The sequence below is a fragment of the Tympanuchus pallidicinctus genome, unplaced genomic scaffold (assembly GCF_026119805.1).
Source record: "Tympanuchus pallidicinctus isolate F22 unplaced genomic scaffold, pur_lepc_1.0 scaffold2, whole genome shotgun sequence".
NCBI lineage: Eukaryota > Metazoa > Chordata > Aves > Galliformes > Phasianidae > Tympanuchus > Tympanuchus pallidicinctus.
The window spans coordinates 9,728,688-9,754,793 of NW_026294721.1; the positions used below are offsets into that span (position 1 = coordinate 9,728,688).

Genomic DNA, 26,106 nt, shown 5'->3' on the forward strand with positions numbered 1-26,106 from the left:
TTCTGCAAAAAAATTCTCTTCTGGGAGAGTCTACTCCCATTTGACAAATTAGGGAGGGTAGAAAACACTTTAAAAAAATAAATAAATGAAAATAAAAGGATTACACCAGCATTTTATTTGTGTAAACTTTAATCTCCTTACAGTAGAAACTTATACAGTACAAGCCAAAAGTAGTATAACAATTTTACAGCAAAGCTTACCAGTAAAATGCAAAACTAATTTGTATCAAAAACAAACAAACAACTGTGCACTTTCTCAAACTTAATTTTGTTCAGCACATTGTTTTGATTTATATATAATAAGGCATTAATTCTATAAGAATCATTTACTATATTCCAAAATTGCATGACCTAGGTGTAACACTCTATAGCCTGATACCATTTTTGTTCCTTCCGATATTTACAGATTTAGTCTGCCTGCATTGGTACGTAGCATACAAGCACTAAGAACAAACACAAGCTTCACCAATATTAGTTTCACATTGAAAAAGTTATATATATATAAAAGCTCAACTGCAATAGCATGTATCTGCATGACTAATTTATGAATATTTTCCTCTGGCAGGATATTTCCTCAATTCCAGTTGTATTTTGGTCTTTCTAAATGAAGAACTAAGCCTGCTCTAAAGTCTCCTTAAACTGGAGGTGGAACCCATTTCCTTCAGCTACCTAAACCTTGCTTTCTTCCCCCTCCCCAGAACACCAGTCTTAATTTCCTTTGAAAGTTAATTCTGTAATACATGGCATAACTGAATTCATTCTAGCTACTATGTACAGAAATGGCTCAGGCAATTAAGTTAGTCCACCTTGTCATTAGTCAAAACAAAGTATAATTACTGTAGCTGTAAAGGAGGTATCTAGTGTTCCAGAGTAAGTGTGTTTAATTATGGTGGGAGTTTCCTCAGTTCTATTTACATGACAATTTCAGGCTCAATGTTAAATAGTAAGTCATCATTTCCTCTCCGAACTTCAAGTAGTAGAGGTGATTCATTCATCACAGCCTCTTGAAGGTCACTGGAAGTCATCAAAGGACGCCCATTGACTTTAACAATGATATCTCCATCTTGGATACCTCCTCTGCAAGAAAAGAAGAAACAGACAATAAAGAAAACGTACCAAGTTTCTATACCACCTCTTGGCAGTTGTGAGAACTTTTAATGTGTTTTAGTTTCCTTTAAAAGGGGATTTTCACCCTTCTGACTCTATTAACAGAGTCTTTTGCATCTTCTCAAATCCTGACATAGTATGGTAGAAATGTTAATTTATTTTCCAACTTTTCTGAAAGGTTTCCTCCTCTAAGCTAAGGCCCTTTTGTAGACAATTGTTCGGGCAATGTCTTATGTGAATGCCTTATTCAGGCTAGAGTAGAATTCTAGCATGCAATTTTTTTCTTTTTTTTAAACCCAAAAGCACAATTTTAAGTTGTTTAAATACAAATCAAGATTGCCATAAAATATTCTTGAATATGAACAGGAGTACTACCTACTAGTATTTATTTGGAGATTTATTTATGAAGAAGACAAAGCGTTCTACACACCTATGAGAAGGTGAATTTGGAACAACTTCATGCACATAAATTCCACTTCTGACATCAGGAAAATCAGCATTATTGTGTTTCAATTCTTCCACCAAGCTATAAGAAGAAACATAAAGTGTTTCATTTCACTACAAAAAGCAGGAGCATTCAGAAATTCTTATTTACTCTCTAATATATTTATTCTTAAATTTTCGTGATCAAAAATGAACACAGTGACAGTAGCACTCTCTGACCTACGTGCTAAAAGGACCAGACATTCCTGTCCCAAACAATTAACACTGGTGGTGACTTAGAAATTTGTTAATGTTTTCACTTCTTTCATCTTGGAGAATACTCTTAATTTCTCTTTATCTAGATCATTATTGCTTTTGACAGCATCTAGCATCATATAGGAGATTAGAACTGTGAGTTTTCCAAGGAAACTACACCTTTCTTAATTTTTCCCCACATACAAAATTGGTTGTGCTTGCCTTTATGAAGAGGACAGGAACAAACTGCAAAATAGAGACCCTAAAAACATCCTCTCATTTCTGAAGAGATCACATCATTTTGGGTCCGTGTACAGAGTAGGCTTAGGCCCACTTTGAGAGAGATTTAAACTAACGCTGAATCAGTTTGCTGCCCATCATGAAAAGCTGGAGACTCTCAGATGGAAAGAAAACTGAAATGACTGCATACAGTTTCACTTCGCTTTAGTTTTTATTGAGGAAGCCAATACTTAAAAGACAAACAAACAGTGAGAAAACTAGTCTTTTCATGAACAAAGGCCTGCAGATCTTGCACTGCTTCATTAGACACCACAAAACCAGTGAAATCTCACATCATGTTCATAACAGTTACACAGAAAACCATTCAGAACTGCTCTTTGTTGGTGGTGATCCAGAGATGTTAATACCATTCCACTGATTTATTCCAGCTGAGGATCTGACCCTTTAGGGAGGACTGAAAGAGTAACTCAATAAATAAAGAAGGCTTTACTACAACACCAGCTGGAAATTGTCTTGTTTAATTTTGTAGCCTACTGCCACTTCGGAAATATGCCTACTGCTGGGAATGAACACAAGCGTTAGAACCCTCATCTGTAATTCCAGCATACACCCAGGTAGCAGCAAGACATGAAGCGTTAAGAAAAAGAATATAGAACTGGAGGAAGGTGTCCATATTCGAATTTTGTTAATATGGAAGCACAAAGGTTTGAACTTTCACAACTACTTTCCTTCCAGTTAGTGGTTAGACACAAAATCTCACATCATTTGGGCACTACTGGTACTGATAAAATTGCTATAAAACCCTCAGAGTCACCTGAATGCAGCAGCTTGTTTAAACAACACTAAAACCTGCTGTCACTGCAGACATGTTTTCAAGAACTTAAGGAAGTAGTCAGGCAATTCCTAATTCCCTCCAGATTTCACACGTTATGCATAACCACGCAGATCACCTCTCTAAGATACTTACGCCGGTGTTATTGTCAGCATTCGGATGCCAATGAAACGCTTTTTGCTATCTGAAAACAACACAACAGGTGTTTAAGAAATTCAGGCAAACATGGACAAAATAGCCACTTCGTTGACCCAAATGTCAGTCTATTGAAACAAAGTATTAAAAAAAAAAAATCTAATCAAAAATCATGCACATCTATGCTGAGGACATTTATTTTGCTTAACCCTGGTATATGGAATGGCAATCTTGCTCTCTGCCAATGAGAGTAAGAGAAAAGCTCATTTATTCTGTGTAAGACTTTTCCTTCAGGAAAAAATTTAATGAGTTATTATCATATGACTTCAGTAAATGGAAGATCTCATAACCAACTGCTGCTTCTTCTGAAACTAGTCAAGACAATGTAATCATACAGCGTTCTCATTATAACTGCAGAAACAGGATTAAGAAAAAAACAACAGAAAATTTCCAACTTTCAGAGAAAAAGACAGTCTTGTAAAGAGAAAAATGAGAGGCTCATACCAATTTCTATTCCAAAGAGGGAAAAACAAGATAAAAACAAACACATGGCCTTACTCAGGACTCTACAGAAATTTAAATGGTAGAGATTCACTCTGTCAGGAAAAGAGCCACATTTCAGTAGATAGTTTTCAGTAGTCACGATACCACACAGCTGTTTAATGAACAAATGCAGTTTGATGACTTCCTGGAGTGCTTCAGTAGTTAGTTATATCCGGTATGAACCAATATTTCCCTTACTTGTTCCAGCATAACTATCTCACAATTTCTTTGAGTTTCTCTATGTTCTCAGACGAGGAAAAATATTGTTAAGGAGATGTATAGTTTCCTCTAACTTTTGTTCTTTCCAAGAAAAACAGTCCCAAGTAAAAGAATTAGCCCTAAATCTTAAGAGTGTCCAGTACTCCCATTAGTGTCACCAAAAATGCTGAGTACTAAAAAAATGGTATTTTCTACACTCTAGACAGTCTTATGTCTCTAACTCATCTCTGATTTTCCCTGAAAACTTCTGGCTCTCTTGTATTTTATTGTTTTAGTAAAACTACTGTGATCAAAATCTGCAATTAGAGTGCCAATAGCCCAATTACATGAAAATGTAGTCTCAAAAGCGTCAGGCATGGCCATGAACACTCATAATTCTTCCCAAATCTACATGGCAAATACAAACACTTAAATACAAATTTTCACTTTTATTTTAAAAAGTGAAACATGGTAACTGATACACAAAAAATAATTCCCCTTTTCTGTGATGTTAGGCAGTTAAATGACGAAGTTGTCTCCCTGAGACCACAGTCAACCACACAAATAAACACTCTGCAAACAGTTTACTGTCTGTATTACTCAGTTTGCTGCTGGTCATCACCTATGGGATACTGAAGCATGAATACTCTGGGGGCTGAGTTCAGAGTGTTTACATGAAAGAAAATGGAAATAAGAAAAGGGACAAGAGAAACTGATCTAGAAGAAACAAAACAAGGGAAAGGCTAGGCAAGAATGAAGAAACACTCTGTTAATAATGCTGATCTAAAAGGGAATTATTTCCCCAGTAGCTAATAATGTAAGCAAAAAAAATAAGGTATTGGATAAAGTAATCTGGTAACTACATACTCACTGATAAATAAAGGTCTCATTTCACCTTTATCTTTAGGCAGTTTGATCTTATTATACCTTTGCTTATTCAAAAATCACTTTTAGCCCACTCTCTGTAACAAATCTGACACACTTCAAATAGTGGTTCACACTTTATGAGTAACAGTCTACTGAATTAAGTGAAACCATTAGCTATGAGCTATGGGTTATTCTGACTGCAGAATCTTGATTTCTCCCCTCCCCAGTCTGTATCATTTTGGACATCAGAAAGCTTCAGGTGAGAGAGGTTAAGTAAAGAAAGCTTTTTTCCATTTGATTTTACCCGTGTCAAATATGTTATACAAAGTTTTCAGCAACAATAAGTAGAAAATTAAAATTGATGACTTTATTGTAAGTTCCAGCTGAGACTGAATGAGCGTAATAAACCAGTTGTACTATTTTAACACAAGGGGGCCTTATGGAGGTCACAATGGATGTATGTATTCTTTAATATTTTATCAAATTAATAATTTGTTGTCTTCCATCCTAGAGGATCTATGTCAAACACCTTCTGGTTTTATTGTTCTGCTCATGTCTAAACTAACTAAAGGAAAAAGATAACAAAGGTAAGACTAAAACTGAAAAATTCTTATCCATTACCAGCCAAAGGCAGTGGTTAAAAAAAGAAAAAAAAAAACCCCAAAAAAACCCACCAAGATATAAATGGAGATGTGCCAATATAGGAATTCCTACCTGTAAAAGGAGTTTGATGTTATTACTTAAATTCAAAATTAGCCAAGAATTTCAGACCTTTCAATCAGTAAGTATGCAGAATATAGAATACTGCTGGTCAAAAATACATTAGAAAATATTATGCATCACTCATACTCATACGTAACACAGAATGCTTAGATAATAATTATCAGTGCAAATAATAAATTCAAGTGCCATTCTCTCCTAATGTTTCCCCCTCCCTTTCCTGTACTTAGGTAGGTCACACTTGCAGTTCTTACATGTATGGGACTTCAAGAATGCACACCTCCTGTACAAAATTGGCAGTTATCTGATCAGCTGAGATTTAAAAGACTAAGGGTCAAATTTATTAAATAATTTCCTGAACATTTCCTGTATGATAGAGTTAATCTGGAAAGAGATTTTAGAATTTTATCATCCTCAGGCAATGTGATATTTAGAGCAAAACGGTAATACCCTTAAACTTGCTTCTATGACTTAACTGTACCATAAGGGTGGATCCCACTGAAATTACTGAAATGTAGTTGAAGCAAAATAAAACATGATAAAAGCATCCCAAAAATTTTGTTTACATAAATTCTTCATGACAAGAAATAAGGCCTATGCAACAAAAATGAAAATTACTGCTGAAGGCCTAAAAAATGCAAAATTAATTTCAGATATTATGAAACTGTCTGCTAGAAGTTCTCTTCCTCTATGCATCAAGAGCTCTAAATGACTGCTTTTCTGTCTGAGGTCCTTCGATGAGTTAAAAAAAAAAATTGCCTATGCAAAGAGTATGTCAGGCACTGAAAGTTACTAATGCTAAGAGTAACTGTGAATCCTTCTTTGATTATACAGTAATAAGAAGGTTGAAAAAAAAAAACAAAAAAAAACAGTAGTACATGCAAATCACAAGATAAACATAAATCTTTCACTTTCAAGAGCTGCATAGGTAGCATTAGTTAACAGGTTCAACACTCTGTAGAAGCAGATGTGCCTGAGGGTACCTAAGGGAATAAGATGGCTTGTTTCAATGGTGACATATCCACCTTTTAGCCCCAACTATCAAGAATCCACTGACTGATTCCACTGGTGCTGAAAGTCCATTGGTGGACTTTCACTGGTTCTACCTGCAGACATGGCCCTAGATAAACCATTACTCTTCCTTGTCTTGAAATGAGCAGTTTGATTCTCTAGGGCATCATCACCACCAGTACACGCTGCCTCTCTCAGAAGATTACAAGAATTAACAGTTAATAACCTACACAAATAAACAATTTTTTTGGACTTGTTGGCTGAAACAAAATCATGTCAGCTACCTTGAAATGCATTATTAAGAAATATTTCCATCAGCTTATTTTTCCAAATAAACAAGTGAAGACAACTTAATTTGGGAAATGTAGCAAAGATCACTCATGTCCACAGAGGCCCTTCCTCACAGATTTTTACTGATAATGTCTACTTTCTAGGGGTGTGAATAATAAAGCGTCACTCCTATTTCTGTGAAGCTGTCTTCTGTTTTCATGTCCAAGGCATTCTATACTAGAGTAATTAAAACATTACTAAACTAATGCTGAGTTTTTCAGTAGTAGGACACCAGACCCCCATTGACAAGTTAAGATAATAACTGGCAGATGACAGCATCATTGTTTCTTGCAGACTTTACCTTTATTTTGTTTGTCAAGTGACTCTGTGAGGAACTGAGTAATGCGGTCCGATGGAATAGCAAAGGAAATTCCAGCTGTAACCTTCAAGGTGTTAATTCCAATCACTTCACCATCCTGTTGGAAAATAGTACTCAATTAATATGCTTTGAAGTGACAAGGTTCAGCTCACTTCCTAACATTTCATTTTGAAAGCTAGCATAAGTAATTCTGGAGCACTGTAATCACTCAAGAAATAAACATTACTTCTAAGGGAGGATCTGGGCTCTGATTCACAATCCTTCTCTCATTTAACTGAGTTGATCAGAGAGATTACAGTACAGTTTGTTCATCCAAGGTCCATCCAACCACTCAGCAAGACATTCCCTCCGCCAAGCAGGTGGTGGAGTCACATCTATCTACAGCCAGAATTTACAAACTGCAAAACCAGGGCTGGTTTTAAAGTCAGTTACATAGATTGCCTAGACCTCATCTCCACCCTGCATCCCAGGTTACAGAATGTGAAAGAATGCAACTTCTACAAGAAGGTATTTTTCTAATTGCTGTATAAAGTTTCCTGTACCCTATAATGCAACATTTCTCAAAGACATATGAACTAAAACTTAATTTGCATTGTTTCTATTAACCTCAGGTATCTTTTTCAGGTATCTGTCCACCATTAGCTTGACTGACTAGAAACTGATAAAATTTATGAACTTTTTCAAAGAAAAATTCTCCCACTTATTTCAAGCAAGCTTTAAAAAATAAAAAAAAAAAAAAAAAAAAAGTCACCTCAACTTACCAGATTAACTAGAGGTCCTCCAGAGTTGCCATACTGTAAAAATGACATAAGGGAACAATAAACTGGTGCTTTACTACATGAAATAAGAATTGTACTTGAAGCAGCATTTTATTTGTAAGCAAATGAAAGAGAGCAAGACATTTCTTATGCAACACTGAAGGACACAATTCTGGTGGCAGAAGATTACAAGTAGGTCCTACCATACTTGTTTACAGCTCTTGTGATTAGATTTCTTTTTTCTTTTCAGTAACAGGCCTTAAATTACAAGCAGCAGCTTAACACTCAGAAGAGTTCTGCCTTAAAATCAACAAGAATCACTAAGTAGTTAACATGAGTGTTTCAATTCTGCTAAATAATGTTAGAACAAAGATTTAAGAAGTTTTGAAGTTATATTCACTAAGGCGCATTCAACATATGCACAGTTCTGAAACAGTTCTATTAATCACTTTGGTTTGTAACACTGTCAGTTTCTTATTCTCCACTGGAAAAGAACACAGTGCTTTGCAAGGTTAATCACAGAGCATTGCTATGAGGTAGGTACTACATAAGGAGTAGTACATCTCTGATTTAGTAAACACAGAGATGCATCCCCCTCTAGGGAGAGCAAATTGCAGCTCTGAGCAGTCTGAAATTACCTAATACCTAATTGCCTTCAAAAGAAGCATCGAACAGGACTACAGGAAGTGGGAGATTGAGAAATTCCTTGTTCATCTTCATGTTGGCTCAACAAGTTTGTTTTTGAGTGAGGCCAGAGTTTTCAAGTAGATCTACTGAACAGCCAAAAGCAGCAACTTACCACTCAAAATAAACCAAAGCTAAGTGATGCATGATAGCAACATGAGCCATATAAACTGTTTACATTTAGATAGCACTGGGCAAAACTTAAAGATTCTCTTAAGAATAAAACAGACATTAGAGTTCTAAAAACATCTCTGAAGTTTGTGTTTAAATAGAGATTAGTTTCTTATATTGTATCTTTGCAGTGATCTTTGCAGAGAAGCCACCCACTCAATTTTTATGTCTCACACACAAAGGAATTGAAATTGACTTTTCTGCCTTCCTCAGCTATCATCTCTCATTCGCTTTTCATCTGCTTGAAAGATCTTCTTACAGAAGGAACTTTGGTATAAGCAATGCAGCTCCTTTTAGGACTCATGGCTGTGTTTTCTCCTGCTCCATGTTCCTGCTGTCCTAGCATTTCTCAGAAGGCAGCTGCATGCACATTCCTACAGGAAAGTCTTGGCCGAGCCACAGGAATGCTCTGAGTAGACCAGCACTCAAACTCCTCCCATTCTCAGGAGAAAACTAGTGCATTAGCTAAGTACACAGCATCCCTATGCCAGTGACTATGTCCATATTTTGTGGTTTCACATGGCAAAGCAACTAATGTGTTGTCATTTTCCTTACCTCCTTTACCATCAATATTCCACTTGCTCAAGTATCATCCAATACACTCTGCTAACCTAAACTTGCTCACTAGCTTTTGAGGGCAGTGAATGCCTAAGAATATGCAAGAAAACAGTTTGATCTTGAGGAATGCGAACAGGCGTGAAGTCAAGAATCCCATGTTCTAATTTCTTCTCTGCAACCAAGTCAGACTATACTCCCAAGTAACACATTTATCTTAAGTTTTACTATCTTTTTTTAACATATTAAAAAACTAATTCCAATTCAATGTCTTTGGAGCTTCAGCTTCTGTATTATTATAGAAACTTTTTGAAAAAGCAAATTTTTATTCCATATCTTAGCACAAAAATCTATTTACTCGTGTTTTTTTTTTCTGCTCAAAACTTCTCTCAACAGCTCTGTAAGGATAAGCATGTGCCAAGAGTTTTGCATGCTTAAAACACTGAGCATTATGAGTTTTTATGTGAAAATTGGTATTGAGGTTCAGCAAATAAATGCTGAAAACATTTTTCTTTTAAAGTCTAACACATTTAAGATGCAAAATGCCATGCCATTTTCTACCTCAGATATGCATGCAGTGCTCTTTTTAGAATCGCTGCAAGTTATATACACATCCAAGGATTTCACTGAAGCATTTTCAACCTCTTCTAGCTGCTCTGAAGATATTGTTTTCACGCATTTCTATACAATGTGCAATGCTAGAGGGATGTTTAACTCTATACAGGATTTCAAATTTTGTATAATTTTAAATCTAGATTCTTATATGAAGTGTGTGATGCACAAAGGCAAAATAAAAACAACAGCCCCCTCTCTCCTTAAAAATACAAGAACAACAGAAAGCTTTCCTTAAGATCTTACCTGGCTGTCCTGACATTACATTCTAGCAGATGCTATGAACTTGACTGCTCCATCTGGTTCTAACAGATGGAGATGAAAGAAACTTTTGCTCTATTCAACAGTTTGCTGGACCAGACCAGCTGAACAAGCACAGAGAAAAATGCATTGGTTTACTGCTGGTCTATATAATCACATCTTACTGTGCAAGATTTACAGAATGAGAGGGGTCTGTCACACATAACATCTTTGCAGACAACAAGCTCACAGAGGTCCATTTTATTTAACATCCCTTTCATAACATTAATGCCTGAACAAAACTGACAGGCACTGCATAGTCTTCTACAAAAATAAGAGCCTATCACTGATTTCAAACAAAGCAGCTTTTATTTGGTGGATTCATCTCTCTGCTGAATATGTGGGTATTTCAAGGTCCCAGGACTGTGAAGCTCAGCTTCTCACATACCTAGTACTTACATTGATAATAGCATCTGTCTGAATGTAATCCATATCTGAGTCCCGCAAGCCAAGTTCTTTGCCATCTCGCTGAGCAGTGCTGACAATACCTGTTGTCACAGTGTTCTGAAGGGCAAATGGGCTTCCAATTGCCACCACAAATTCTCCTGGTCTTAGATCAGCAGAGTGCCCCAGTAACAATACGGGTAATTTTTTCTTAAATACAACAGGAGAAAAAGAAAAAAAAAAACAATCCTTAGTTTATATTGAAAATAACTTGTCTAGAAAGATTTAAAAAAAACTAGTTGAAAGTTAGGAACATATATTTTCCATTATATTAATGCATCTCACTAGAATATGACCCCAGAATCATGCCTGATAACATTAGTATACTGAAGGAGATTACTGCCTTAAACTATCTTCAGAAACAAACTGCCATCAGCATTATCTTCCAGTTTCATCCAGAAAAATGCTAGCAAGATTCTGAACAAGATTTCCTTATTTTCCAGCAGATTCTTCCCTCCTCCTCCTAGAAATAACATACAAGCCTGCCACTTCTTCTACATTATTTGCTGGTAAATGTACTGGACACTAAACTATAATGAGTAAGCAGAATGGCCTGTGCCTTCAGGTAAAGGTAGCTAAATCTGGCCACATGTTAGCTGAGCTGGTCTTTCTTTTAGAACAGCTCATGGAATCATTTGAATTAGAAGGGACTCTTAAAGGTCCATCTAGTCCAGTTCCCCTGCAATGAACACCTACAGCTAGATCAGGTTGCTCAGAGACCCATCCAGACTGACTTTGAATGTCTCCAGAGATGGAGCATCCATCACCTCTCTGGGAAACCGGCACCAGGGCTACAAACATTGTCCTTATATCCCATCTAAACCTCCCCTTTTAATTTGAAACCATTTCCCCTTATCTATCAGAACATGCCTTGCTAAAGTGCCTGCCCTCTTCTTCCCTGTAGCCATCCCCTGCAGAGAAGACAAAGTTATTCATTTCTAAGATACAAAAAAATTTCCAGGCTATAAACACAGTTTGTTCAGTACGTTGTTATCTCCAGATACGTTTCCAAGGAATCCTTAAACATATATTCAAGCCAGTATATCTGTACTCAGCAAAACTTAGATAAGGTTACCAAATTAATTAATTCAACTCTTTATACCACTCACCTTAGGGTGGATCTTTATTGTTGCAATGTCAGATTTCTTGTCAATGTCTCTGATGGTTGCTTCATATGTATCTCCATTCTGTAGCTGCACTTTCAACTGTTGTCTCCCTGATATAGCATTGGTACTTGACACCACATGTGCATTGGTCACAATTAAACCAGAATCAGACATAATAAACCCAGATCCACTGGAAAGTGGGACATTTCGACCAAACAGAGGGTGCCTAAACAAGAAAGAAGTAACTGTAACTTGTAAGGGTAACATAACTTAGAGAAGATTACATCAAAAATCATTTACACCTGATAAATGGACTGATCCTCTGTTGGGAAAAATTCTGATGAAGAACAAAGAAGGAAACTTGTAGCTAGGCAGAGGAGCAGATGAAGAGGGAACGTCTCAGGAAATCATGAAGCACAAGGGTAGACTGGCAGAAAAAGATGTCTGGAGACTGAAAGGATTGGGAATGTAAAAGACAAAAGAAATGAAAAACACTAACAATGGGTAGATTTGGTGGAGGATGATATTTGCTGCAATATAGACAGTTAGGACTTTATAAACTGTTTAGAGTACTACGACTTTTCTGTGTGAACAATTGCTGTAATGACCTTAGATTTGTTAGAGGAACAGAAAGTGCTGCAGAAGATGAGAAAAGGTCCACAAGTTCTTCCTTCTTTCAAGATGTGATCCTTATTAGGAAATTGTTTGAAAGTTCTGGGCTATTCAGCAGTAAAGAACTGAAGTCAATCCCAGGCAGAAGGCAGTATTACAATTAGCACCCAGCAGGCTGCTGGACAAAATAATAGAGAAAAAAAAAAAAAAAAAAAAAGCCTTCATATAAAATGCAAAGACCTTAAAAATATTCATCTGTAACATTCTCACAAAATACCAATCATTACATACACGAAGTCCAGGTTTCAGAAGCTATCTTAATTTTAATAAGATGACCTGTAAGAACTCTGTAAGAAATGCTTAAGCTTATGCAAAAAATTAGAGCATCCTGGGTAGAAGGACATACAGGTAATGGAATATCTATAATATTTGTAGTAATTTGCTTTGACAGCTGATAGGTTTGAATATTCGATGTTAAAACTCTGCTCAGCTTCATTTATGCTGTATGTCCTGGACAGCAAATTTAGCACATTTTTTCCCCTATCAGAAATCATTTATGGATTTTGATAGTTTACAGATAGTCAATAAGCTGCCTCTTCATGTTCGCCCTGATGAAATAAAATCAACTGACATTAGATCTCACTGAAAACGGAACAACCAACATGGTGATATATTTTTTCAGCTTGTTTTCAGCCTTGTTTTTTTAAAATTCTGAAGTAGTTAAAAAAATTGAACATGCAACACATTTTAGTTATTTTAATTAAGAATGAAGACACATTCAAAGATGAGATACATATTTTATATGAAAAGCACTCTAAAACCAGTATAACTTATCTACTAAACTGGAACAGAACACACAAATTGGTAATTGTACTATTCATGCGATATCTCAATTTCACAATCTTTAGATCTTCCTTCTCTAAATATACAAGTCTATTGTGATGTTTCCAAGTATTTTGTGAGCATTAGAAACTCAAAAGTAAAGTCAGTACATTGTTCTGTTTAATTGGAAAGGGAAGAAAGGAAAGTATTTGTAGACTTTTGTAAAACAATGCAATTACAACTCAAAGAATTAAAAGAGTTACCTGAGGAAAAGTTCAATGTGCACAACTGCAGGTGCAATCTTTTCCACCACATCTGCTATGAAGTTGAATTTGTATCTTGGACTGCTGGACTGTAGATGACCTATACTAGCAGAAAGAATTGGATATGTTAGTAAGACTATACCCTTTTCACCAAGCAGATAAGATAAAGACGATTTGAAACCTGTTTCTCCTACCAAGACAGCTTTCAACTACACGCTGGAAAAAGTACTAAAGACATTAAGATTTGTTAAAAACCTTGTTTTGTTTGAGCCTTAAAAAATTAAACAGCAGTATTACTTGATTATAATTTCTTTGACTTTCTTAGAAGTCTCTTTGTCCACAGTATTCTTCATAGGACAACGATAAAATGCATAAAAGTATAACGTAACTCAAGTTGGAAAGCATCTTGGGAGGGCTCTGGTTCAACCTCCTGCTCAAAGCTGGATCATCTACTAAGGTAGACCAGTTTGCTCAAATGCTCTGTCTAGTTGGAACTTGAAAACCCCCAAGGACAGAGACTCTATGGGTACCTGTCCCACTATTCCACTGACCCCATGAGATAGAAGTTTTTTTTACACCTAGTCTGAACATTTCCTGTAGAAATTCATGTTGCAACTCATACCCATGGTCTCTCATCCTTCCACTACTTGCTGCTGTGAAGAGCCTGGGTTCACTTTCTCAATAACTTCCTCATGAATACCAGGACTGCTGTTAGGCCCTCCTGAAGCTCTCTCTTCTCCAGACTGAACAAGCCCTGTTCCCTTAGCTGGTTCTCACAGCACATATACTCCCATCCCAAAACAACCATGTTGGTGGCATTCTGATGAACTCACTAGAGTTTATCAAAGTCTTTCTTGTATGGAGAGGTCCAACAGGATGCAGTTTTCAAGATGTGGTCTAACAAGTGCTGAATAATATAGCTGCAGCATTTGGGAACTGCTTTTACAGCCGAAGTTTGGATTTTTTGAAGTAGATACACTAAAAACTTGCTATAAATGATAACCTTTGCACCTAAAGAGTTTGGCAAGCTCACATTTAAGCTGTCACAAGTAGTTCAATATAGCAATAGTTTACTATATAATAAGCATTCATCTGATAAAGATCTGTGCAACCAACAAACAGCATTACACACAGTAATTAGAAGTACGGAATATTATTATGTGGAATAGAGACCTTAGAGGAAAAAGGCATCATGACTTCTAATGTCACAACACCAGAAACAAATAACAGTGTTTGTGGTAGAATGCCAAGCTTACCTACAGTCCTCATATATGGAGATGCATCACCACATATCTTAAACATATGCTAGGGGACATATCACTACGTTCAAACATCAGTGTTAGCGATAGGATCTAGGGCACAAGTAGACAAATTGTGATTGGATACAATCAAATCTGGTGCTACAGCACACTATGTAGCCCAGGAGTTAGAATTCTATTTGGTGAAGAGGGACACATTGTAACCTCTACTTTTTATTGTCTAAACGATGCCAACTATACAGAAGTGATGCTTTGTGCCAACATAATTTGCTCCAAGTTCAACTCATGCTGAAGAATGAGCTCACAGTAGGTCTTATACTACTTTGTGTAATTCTCAGTTCAAAGGTCATTTTCACCACTGTATCTAACGACTTGAAAAAAGACAGTAGCTTTGTAACTTTTGGAACAGACAGAAAACCACCATAAACAAAAAAAAAAGTATTGAAGAGATCAGACTAAGACAACTGGTTATTTCTCCATAAGAACCTGTGAGCAGTTTTCCCCATTACTGGACATGAAATTTACTTTCAAGGGTAAAGAAACCGTGCTTACATTTAGCAAGCTAAATTTATATGATATGGTATAAACAGATGGAACTTGGCAGGACTACTTTCAGTCTATTATTTCTATGTACATTCTCACACACTCTGAAAAAGCACTCTAAACAATTGAATATACTTCTTTCAGTACTGGGTTTAAAAGAGACGATACAAGCAAGAATTAAAAAGTCACACAAATATAAGCACAATATGTTGTCATTTATTTTGCTTTCTGGGGCACTGAAGATTAATCTTAGCTTCAGCTCACAAGAAGCTTGCCCTGATTACACAGTATATCCTTTGAAGTCTACTAACGTGACTTTAAATGCTTGCATGCACAGAAGTGTTCACTGGTAGGATGCAACATTATCATCAAGTATATATTAATACAAATGTCTACACATCTATGAAAATCAGTTGGACACACCTTCAGCCACTGAACTAGAATAAAAGTGTGTTTGGGAAAAGTAGCGTGAATGCAGGCTTCCTGTTGATGTATATCAGTGTGGCTCTGTGTGAGTAAGGGCAACTAAATGTCTTTGTATCTGCTGAGTGCTGAATTGTTCCCACCACACCAAATTGTCGCAGCACTGTACATGGCCAAAAGCCGAGGAGGAAGCCTGCCAAAAGCTCAGCTTCACACTGCTCCTAACCCATCACGAGGCAAACATTATGACTGGCAGTGGCTTTCCAGGGATGATTGGGGTAAGCAGAAAGAAAATCTGAATAAGACAGCAAATGAACATTGAATATCGAAAGAGTAGAAGAAAATAAAATGCAATAAAATGGAGATGAAACTGTAAAACTGAAGCAAAGCCTCTCTTCTTTCCATATTTCTGTTAGAGTATTTCTTGGTCTGAACACAAATCCTGAGCTTTGCTGCTGGGATCAGAAAATAGCAAGACTCAGACCTTCAGACCTGAAGGTGAATCCCAACTGGCCTTTCCTAGTGGAAGGGGAAAATTAAAACAAATGAGGATTAAAAATAATATATATGTAAATTTTGTAGGAAAGGTCTAGCTGAAGATCATTGGGCTGATGAGAGATGAGCTGTCCTTATTAGTATCTACTGAGGGCTAAATACTGTGAAAATTGACTTACAATCTTGAGATGCTTGCATAGAAATTGACCTCTCTTCAATCCCATTCTGGAAGCCGGGGGTGACGAGAAGCTACATGTCAGACCTTCAATCTACCTTTTAATTTGCATTACCTGCTAGAGTACAGCTACTGCTCTTACTGAAACATAAAATTAAATGTGACTTTTTCATTCTCCTCTTCCGGGCCAGACATTCTTGCTGTCTGGCAGTTCCATGCAGCTCTCAGACCTCTGCTGGACTGTGGCTGTAAAAGCTTTAAGTTTCATGTTTTCTGACCTATTGACCTACAGAGATCTGCTGCATATTTTTTTAAAGGTTTTTCAATAGCATCCATTATTTTCCATGCTGTTACTGCATGTTCAAAATCATTTCACATTAGCCAAAGCTAATTTATCTTGGCAAAAAGAAATAATGTAAGCCAACTATCTATAAAATAACCAAGACATTAAAAAATGCTGCAAACCTGAAGCAAAAACAGATTTATACTACTGGACAATTCCTTAGATTTCTGTATCTTTCTTATTAAAAGAACTAGATTTGTCCAATCCATACCCTCAAATCAATCAGATTCAGCAAATCTGAACTCTCATTCCAGCACTCCTCACAGAGCACTTAAACTCCAGCTTATGCACTTATGCCCAAGTATGGATTTTAAATCACTCATTCTGCTTTTTTTAAATTTGATCTCAGTTTCAATTCTATGGGCTCCAACTACATTGGATTTATATGGCTAAAGCTAAGAGACAGTTAGGTGGGAGTCACTTATTTTCAGCAAAAGACTTGGATAACAGCATTACCTACAGGATATGAGTTCATTTAATAGCTTTATGTTTACTTTCTTGCAGAGGCAATAAACTCACTCCAATCACATTAACACTGCTGTAAATCAGGAGCAACGACAAATTTGTGGAGTTGAAAAAGAACTGGGAAAAAAAAAAAAAAATCAGCAGAAATAAATTGTCATTATTCCTCTGAAGACAATAAAATTAGAACCATTTAGAATTTCAGAAGACTGAAAGTTTTTGAATATCTGCCAACCTACTGTAGAATTTAATCAAATCACATTCAATGCTTTCTTAAAGACAATACTTTGTACTAAAAGCCACAATTTTAAATTTGTTAGGAATTTGTGAGCCTGGGAAACTTATTCTTTTGAGACTGTTCTCCCATTCCTCTGCTAAAACCAACTACAGAAAGGATCTGTATGTTCAGCAAAATTATTATGTCTAAGGAAAGACTGCAACCTGGCAGATCTGATCTCCAGGGATAAATATTGTCCTTATTGTGCTTTCATGGAAATAAATGAAAGACAAATAAAAGATTATAAAGTCTCTACTTAAAAAACAGAAACATCTGCTGGAAATGTAGGTTCATGGGCAGCTTTTCTGATGAATTCAGCATTAAGATCAAGTTGCATAGCTGTGCACTGACCATAAAGCCTTGATGGGTTTAATGCCACTTTATGGTTCAGGCAACTTGTTTATACAATGGATGCCTACCATGAACAGATGAAAACAATTTGGTGAACCAATACCAAAGTTGCTTTCTTGTGCAGTACAGCAGTCACAATGACTAGACAGAAAAATTAGTGCATGCCTTCCATCAAAGGTACTTAACCACCTCACTGAGTTCAGAAGATTGTTATTCCTCCTTCCCAAGTGATTCTCACTTGAAGAACATCTCTTTTTTGATGTATATCTTTTATGAGAACATAAAGTGCTGTACTCTCAAAATACACAAACAGTGTACAAGATTCATCCTTACCTGCAGGAACTCAAAATAATCTCATACATAAGGAAAACAATCAGTAAAGAAATGTAATTGGAGTTTACTTGCAGCCAATACCTTGCAACACGTTTCTCTAAATAGAGCTGGAGGCAGTTGCCAGGCTCTGATGACAACAATGCTGGTAGGAGACCTCAGTACCTCTTAATTGGAGAATTTCTCAGAAATGCAAGCAATTACATGCTCAGTTAGTTACTGCTCAGTATCTTTATGGTTACACACTTGCATATTCCAAATGCCTCAGGCAGAACTACTAGCATTTACACTCCTTAGGCTAACTGTATTTTCAATTGCTTTTTTTCAGGAACTGAACTTCTAGGCTCCTGTCAGTTAAATCTTTGCAAGACAAGGGTAAGGCTTTACATCATGCCCACTTTGCAACAGTGACTTCAGTTATACAAGGCAGAACCCTGCAAATGATCAGTTTTAAAACCAATGGGACTTGCTTCCTGGAATTTCCTTTTTCAAAGGTTTTCTAATCAGTCTTTCATTTTTTCTTAGAAAGAAAATCCTAATCTTCTTTTGACATTGGACCAATCTTTCAAGAACCCATAAGCAAAATAAAACTGCAAAGAATTATTAACTGTACTGATAATGCTATTTTGAGAGCTCATGAAGATCCCTCTGTGTAAGAAAATATCTGAGATAAACCAGTCATAAATTACACGTGATCTCATGAATACTTTGAGCGAGTACATTTTAATAGATTGATGTGCAATACTGTCCAATCTTGTATTTGCTACAGTGGAAAATAAATCTCTGTAGGAACAGGTCTTTGACTACAGTTTGTCTTACATAAACATTTATGGCATTACTCTCACCTATACAACTTTGTGACAGAAAGTGACAAATGAAAGGAAAAAGCTAACTGTTTCAGTATATTACCATACAGTATGATATCTTAACTTAAACAGGTGGGAAAAAAAACACCATCACAATTACTTGTAACACATAATTTAAATATGTCCAGAAGTTCTGCATACCATTCCTATGGGTCCAGACTATGGGTCTGCTCAGATGTGTAAAACTAACAGCATAAGTAGTATAATACTTCATTGCAGCCTTCCAGTATTTAAAAGCCGATTATAAAAAGGAAGGGAATCGACTTTTTACAAGGGTAGAGGGTAATAGGACAACAGGGAATGGTTCTCAAAGAGAGAAGGTTTAGACTGGATGTCATAGGGAAGTTCTTCAGAAAGAATGGTGAGGTGCTGGAACAGGCTACACAGAGCAGCTGCGGATGCTCCATTCCTGGAGGTTTTCAAGACCATGTTGCATGGGGCCCTGGGCAACCTGGTCTAGTGCCAGATCTGGAGGTTGGTGGCTCTGCCTGTGGTGGGAGGGTGGAGCTTGAAGATCCTTAAGGTCTCTTCCAACTCAAGGCATTCCATGATTCTGTGATAGAAGCAGAAGTTTCTAGAGATGCTCCTCAGAGATTCTGAAGATTATGAAAAGACCTAAGTCATGCTATGTAAGGCTACTATTACCTATAATTGCTTTAACGTATGCATGGGTAAGTAAAAAACTGCATTGACTTTTAAACTAGATTAAGCCTCCAAACTCTGAGTCATCTGAGGCCAGATTTCTTTCACCAGTGGGGAAAATAGAGACACCCGACAATAACTTCAAACTGTTGATTTTCTTCTAAAACCTCTCATTACAGACATTGCATGTTATTGTTTAAAAAAAAAAAAAAAAAAAAAAGTACCATAACTGAGTTCTATTCCTGGCTCAACCACCAACTCAATATGACCTTGGGCAAGACACTTAGTTTCTTTGAGCTTCAGTTTGTACAGCTGTAGAATTGAGTAAAAAAAAAAATTAAAACTTCACAGAGAACCAGATGCTTTTACTAAGCTGAGGTTTACCAGAACAAAACATAAAGCCAAAATAAAGTGAACACTAAAACAGTTGCTTGAAGGAGAAAAAAAAAAAAAAGCTTTTTTCAATACTCTGAATTCCTAAGCCTATTAAACAGCAGGCTCAGGAGGAGTTCTTAAAAAAAAAAAAAAATCATATTCCAACCCCCTGACAGTATCTAAGCCCCTGGACGCAAGCTAGCTCACTCATTTTGGTTGAACACTCTAAATATATCAAGCAAACCAGTTCCAACCAAGTACTAAAGCCAATGGATGCTTATGGGGAATACAAAGAAACAAACAGCAACTTACAACTGCAAAATACTGGAGAGACTCATCATTACAGCTCTGGGCTAGCACCCGAGCAATCCTGGGCTCTGAAAAGACACTCAGAAAGAAAATTTGGGAATATTGTTTGACCTCCTCCCTCCTCATGTCACAGTTTGCTTTCTTTGAAGAGTGAATATATGAGAAGTCCCCCAGACACAGAAAGGTTTTAAAGGCCATCAATACCCCTTTCTCCTCTCCTAGTTTTTAAGTTTGCTATCTACAAATAAGTAGAATGGTTAAGTGGTTCACCTGCCATTATGGATGCACTAATACATGATTTAAAACCCTGTTACACACATGATTTTTCTTTCCAGGAAGAGTATTTGAAAGGATGTAGAAATACCACCTTAAAATAATATACAAGGAAATGTGTGAAAATAAACTAGAAATGTTAACACTTCCATGAAGTGACCAATTTTGGTAACAACGACAAAAAAAAAATTCAATGTAGGTGGTTACTAAGCTTTTTAAAGTTATACCATCCAGCCTGAGGTTATCGCAGATTATTACAATAGCATAGGACAAGCAAAGGCCATATGCTAATGAAAAACACAGGACTGTCTGATATCCTGACTGTGCATTTTAAACCATAAGGAAAATTTGCAGGCGTTCATTCCCCTTTCAAGGGGAATGACTATGGTTGTAAGATCTCCTGTCAGAGAAAAATAAAACAGATGAAAGACTATACTTCACATGTTCTATGTGGTGCTTTTTCTGCACAGTTTAAGCTACACAGCTTTAACTAGTATCCTCTAGATACTCATCCGTTGAATAAACTTAACATCTGCTAACATCTCCAGGGAAGGTCTCAGAGCACATCTACAGGGCTGTGCTCTGTGTAGGATGTGTTGTAACAGCTCTGCAGGGCAGCCCAGGCATGTAACGTCACTGAAAAGCATCAATAGTGAGTGCCAACCCTGGGATGGTTCAGTCTGGAGAGAATGCTCAGGAGAGACCTTACTGCTCCCTACTACTCCCTGAAAGGAGCTTGTAGAGAGGTGTGGGTCAGCCTCTTTTCCCAGGTAACAGCAATAAGACAAGAGGTAACACCGCAGGAGGTTCAGGTTGGACATTAGGAGAAAGTTCTCAGGAAGAGTGAAGTATTGGAACAGGCTACCCAGGGAGGTGGTAAAGTCACCATCTGTAGTTTTCAATAAAAGAGCAGGTATGACACTGAGGGACATGGCCTAGAGAGGCCACAGGCATAGGCCAGTGTTTGGAATAGATGATGTCAGTGTTCTTTCCAACCTTAATGATTCCAAAACAAGGGTGATGCAGACGGTATCAGGGGAAGCTTGTAGTGCTGCCTGGAGGATGTCAGTGCTGTACTGACCTGACAACTGTGCCTGCGGTCACTGCTATGCAATGGGCACAACACTGAGGTATCCATAACCATGCCACCACTGTGCAACCTTCCCGACCTCTACCAGAGGATCAAGACGAAGGATCTGTGCTGTTCAGAGAGGACCTGATCCCTTCACGTGTCCCTGACCCCCACCACAGCAACTACCACCATGAGGACAGGTTGCCTTACCCTGGGGGAGCACCCAGCCCTCCCAACGACCCCAAACCTCACCTTTCCCCACCCTCCTGCTCACACCACCCGCCGCAGGCCCTGCCATGCTCCTACCCGATTCACAGGCTCCTTTCTGCACCTGGGCGACGGCGGGCAGACCGTGCTGCAGTGCCTTGCGGCTCACCGCCTTCAGCTGGCAGATGTTGTCGTAGGTGCGGCCGTCGCTGCCGCACACCTGGGCGCTGAGCTTGCACTGGCAGACCCCCTTGGCGAAGCGCTTGCCCATGGGGTAGCGGCAGTCGAGGCTGTCCCCGCAGGGAGGGTCTTCTTTGCGGCCGCACGAGTCCCCCTCTCCCGCGGCGCAGATAAGGCAGCAGTTGCAGCGGTCGGGGACGTAGCCGCTGGGGCAGCTGGGGCTGGGGCACTTGGAGACATCGCAGCGGGTCGGGCACTTGGCTCGGGCTGCCGGGATCTCAGCGGAGCCACGGCTGAGGCACAGCAGGAGCAGCGGGCTGAGCAGCGACAGCCTCATCCTCGGCTGCGGGGAGAGCGGCGGGAGGGGCGCGAGGAAGGAAGAGGAAAAGCGCGGTCGCGGTGCAGCGAGGGACGGGAAAGTCGAGCAGCGCTCACGCGGGTGGGAAGTCCTCGCGGAGAGCGGCACACGGGAGGGCAGAGGCTGGAATACGAAGCCGCGGGAGGGAGGGCAGCTCGGTCCCCGGGACTAGCTGGCAGCGCTGACGGACCCGGCCATAGCCCAGCGGCCGCAGAACGCAGCGAGGACAAGCCGGGACGAGCGGAGCGGCGGGGATATATGTGGGACGAGCCCAGGGCCGCCGCCGCCGCCTCCAGCAGCGGCCGAGAGCACCGCCACCGCCAGGCCACACCCCGGGCGGGGAGGGACGGCTCGTTCCCCTTGGGCGGGGACGCCTGGTGGATTGGTGGCCCGGGGGCAGCCCAGCTGCGGCCATGTGGAGGTGTGAGGGATGCGCTACGATAACGGGTATGTATTTATATATACACACACACGTGTGAAGGTGTGTATCTGAAGTTGTGACTTCTGGGAAAAGAAGGGTAGAAAGCTGTTCTGTCTCCCCACGTAGAATCCTTGGATTGGAAGAGACTCTGAAAGATCATATAGTCCCCTGCAAAGAGGAACACCAACGGTTCCATCAGGTTGCTCAGAGCCCCATCCAGCCTGGCCTTGAGTATCTCCAGGGATGGGACATCCACCACCTCTCTGGCCAATCTGTTCTAGTGCCTCACCACACTCACTTTTCTTATATACAATCTAAATCTCCTCTCTTTTGTAACCATTTCCCCTTCTCCTATTGCAACAGACCCTGCTAAAGAGCCTGTCCCTTTAGGTATAGCTTCCAGAAGCCTTACAATAACTTAAGGAGAAAGGCCTCTACGTAGCTCATCTGAAGACCACACGAGCAGGGCAACCTTTAGTTACTGCATATGACACCCTTCGCTTCTGCCCATAGTTGCCTTTTCACTCTTCATATTAGACATAAAACTTACTCAACTTTGCATTGTAGTGCCTTGGGCTGTCTCTTGATTCTATCCCACAGGCTGGGTGTAAGTAGGCAGTGGATGACTTTAATTTACTGACCAGCTGCACCTGGTCTTACGGTCATTTAAAGGGAGAAATGCTAGTACTGTCTTCTAGTTAAGGACCTTAAATGCAGTAGGGACAACTCTCAGCTACAGAATGTGTTCTTTTGTTTCCTGTGTTACAGGGGTAGAATTCAAGCCTGGATTCTGCAGAGAGCTGCAATCTCTCTTACAGAAAGTTATAGGCTACAACTAAAGACATTTTGTGGCTTGAGATGAGAAAGCTATAAATTTTGCTGCATCTCATCGTTTCTTTAAAGGTAAGATTGGCTGTTTTATTTGCAAAGCAGTACATGAAATATGAAAAAAAAAAAAGAAGTGTATTTTAATCCCAACTTGCCCTTTAAGGAGACAGGAGATTCCTGAAATGAAGTGTTCAGTCTGAAACATAGATCAGAAGGAAACAAGGGCTCTGTGTGTATAAAACATGAATGTTTTCATTATTTATGATGACATTTACAAGGAAGAGCTTGGGGAAAATATTTCAAATTATGTACAAATAGTAGTCTCTGTGTTATTGCTGTTAGAGTACAGAATTTTTCATAGGTATATTGATATCCTTATTAGTTAGCTTCTTTTGTAATCACACGTGAAGATTTCAGACAGCATGTAGGAAGTACAAGGGAAATGCAGAGAGATGAGTAGTACAACTTCATCTCAAGTTCTTGAAGTCTAGGATAAATACAAGAAGCTTCACAGAATCTTTCACAGCTTATTGGTTTGCATCTCATTGGATGAAAAAAAACAGTCTGAAAGGTATTTTTCTCTTGATTTGCTGGCTGATAGCCAAAGTAAAGCATAATTTCTCTTTGATAAGCTGATTGTATAATGCTTCCACTGTTTAAGTGAATCATCAGTCATATTCTGAGGAGACTCTTGTTTATTACAAGAGACAAAACAAGAACTATAGGGGGTACATAAGTCTCTACAACCACTTTTTAAATTTTCTTTTTAATTTAATTATTCCTGCTAAAAAAGAGTGGCACGGAGATCAGGGCTAGGAAAAAAGTGAAAGGTGTCAAATATGGAGTGGTCCTTTTTAGAACAGCAAGTAAGAGGTTTCATGGCTCAGTGCTACTTGTTGAACTTCTTTCACTTGAATTTGAATTCATTTTAAACTTAAAAGCTGTTTAAACCTTAACTCATTCAGTAAGAGTCTTCCGTTGCTTGGAAAAATGACTGTTTCATGGATTCTGAATCACCTCCTGGTGAAAATGATGCTTACTGCATAGCTGGAAGGGAGGTGTCTGAAGCAAAGCAGGAAATGTTACTGATGACTCAATGGGTATCTGTCCTCTTTCTTAAGGGCCAAATTGTGGTTTTATGCAAGCCCCAAAGGACAGAAAGTATGTAGCTGTCTTCTCTTCAGAGAATACTATGAGTTACTACAAAATTCACCTACTGCACTCTGAATCTTCTTCTGTATCTCAGAAAAGGAAAAAAATCCTTGCTGACTTTTTATAGTATAAATCATGCTGCTGTGCCAGCTCACTTCCCCCTGGTGTGTATATATAGGACAGGTAAAAGAGCCATATAAGCATTCTGGAGACATGTATGCTGGTCTCTTCTGTGCTGTGTGGTCCACGTAGTTATGGCTGAAAATCAGGGCATCACATGTCCCTGTACAGAATTAACAATGAAATAATGTCTCAGCAAAATGCTGCAATAGGTTTCAATTTTGCTGCTGGTAAGGAAGAACCATTTGAATGATATCTAAATACATGACCCAATAAACATAAAATACTGAATCAGTGGAGCCTAAGAATATTTTCCACTCTGGCTTGCCTCAGTCCAAACTATATAGTTATGTATCAGCTAATTTAAACCTCTGTTTGTCTTCCTGTCTGCTTGTCTCTCTTTCTCTCAGATTAAATTGCAGCATACTTTACATCATGCATTGTCCTAAATCTTGTTATTCTAATTCATCTTTGTGTATTCATAGGTCTTATAAGCTTTTTTTGGAGTAAATTTCTATGTAAATAAAATTTGTTGTTATTGTTTCCTTAATATGGTTAGAGTTCAGGGACCTTCATTTGCATTATAACCTCACTATACAAATTGAGTACGTTAAAGACCACTCTGACCTTGACATTGAGATCTCTAAATTAGGAGCACATGTTTAATATTCATAGTCAGTTCCTTGTAGGAGTATTTTGAAAAGAAATCCAAAGCACACTTTAAGCTGGAGAAATAAACAGTGTTTGTTTATCAGATTGTCTGTATTTCATTTCCTGAACTAAACAGCTAAAGTCTGTTTGCACTTCTGACGTTGCAAGTCTTACAAGCTGATCCAAAAGAACATCTGTCCATTTGTTTTTAAGATTGGACATTGCAGGAGAAAAAAGGAGTGGGTGGGCAAATTAGACTTTAACAAACACATCAATTTGAACATAGTGAGAACTTCCTTAGTTGTCTTCATCAGCCAAGCAAGTTGTATCTTAGAAATGCACTTCTAAGAACCTTTCCCCCCAGTCTCCAATAGCAGCAAGGAGTCATTTTTCTTCTTTATGTTCTGCTCAAACCAATGCCAATAAATCATTTTTTGAGGTGCTGATGAGTCCTAAAATGTATTCCAGAAATACTTTCTCTAAGTATACCAAAAGCAAATTTAAAAAAAATCAGGAGCTTACTCTCCTTTAACATGAGCTACAGCTATTCTGAACTCACCATGTTTGATGTAAGAAAAAATAGGTAGGCTTTTGGCACAAACACAGGATTATTTGAAGGAAATACCACAGCCTGCTCTATTCTTTGCTGCTTCTGGCCAAAAGAACAGTTTGTGTTAGTGCATTTAAG

General features: G+C 38.4%; 1 protein-coding gene and 1 long non-coding RNA gene across 2 annotated transcripts in view; one reads left to right on the forward strand and one right to left on the reverse strand.

Moving 5' to 3' along the window:
• Nucleotides 1-98: 98 nt before the first annotated feature.
• HTRA3 (HtrA serine peptidase 3) lies at nt 99-22,450 on the reverse strand. Its single transcript, XM_052682751.1, has 9 exons — nt 21,808-22,450; nt 13,307-13,406; nt 11,613-11,835; nt 10,459-10,653; nt 7,741-7,773; nt 6,962-7,076; nt 2,992-3,040; nt 1,537-1,632; nt 99-1,076 (listed from the first exon to the last, which is right to left on the reverse strand). The coding sequence occupies exons 1-9, from the start codon at nt 22,223-22,225 to the stop codon at nt 911-913; spliced, it is 1,395 nt and encodes a 464-aa protein (XP_052538711.1). The 5' UTR covers nt 22,226-22,450; the 3' UTR covers nt 99-910.
• A 996-nt stretch (nt 22,451-23,446) lies between these two features.
• Nucleotides 23,447-26,106, forward strand: part of LOC128080479 (uncharacterized) — a 62,788-nt gene continuing 60,128 nt past the window's right edge. The window contains exon 1 of the long non-coding RNA XR_008206694.1: nt 23,447-23,570. This is a non-coding gene — a long non-coding RNA (uncharacterized LOC128080479). The remainder of the gene's footprint in view (nt 23,571-26,106) is intronic.

Bases quoted from the DNA above. Each gene is read 5' to 3' on its own strand.
- HTRA3 (XM_052682751.1), bottom strand. From the start codon at position 22,225: ATGAGGCTGTCGCTGCTCAGCCCGCTGCTCCTGCTGTGCCTCAGCCGT. The intron at 11,836-13,306 runs GTAACTCTTTTA...TTTCTTGTTTAG, and splicing joins CACATTGAACTTTTCCTCAG to GCACCCTCTGTTTGGTCGAA. The intron at 10,654-11,612 runs GTGAGTGGTATA...GTTGTATTTAAG, and splicing joins CAATAAAGATCCACCCTAAG to AAAAAATTACCCGTATTGTT.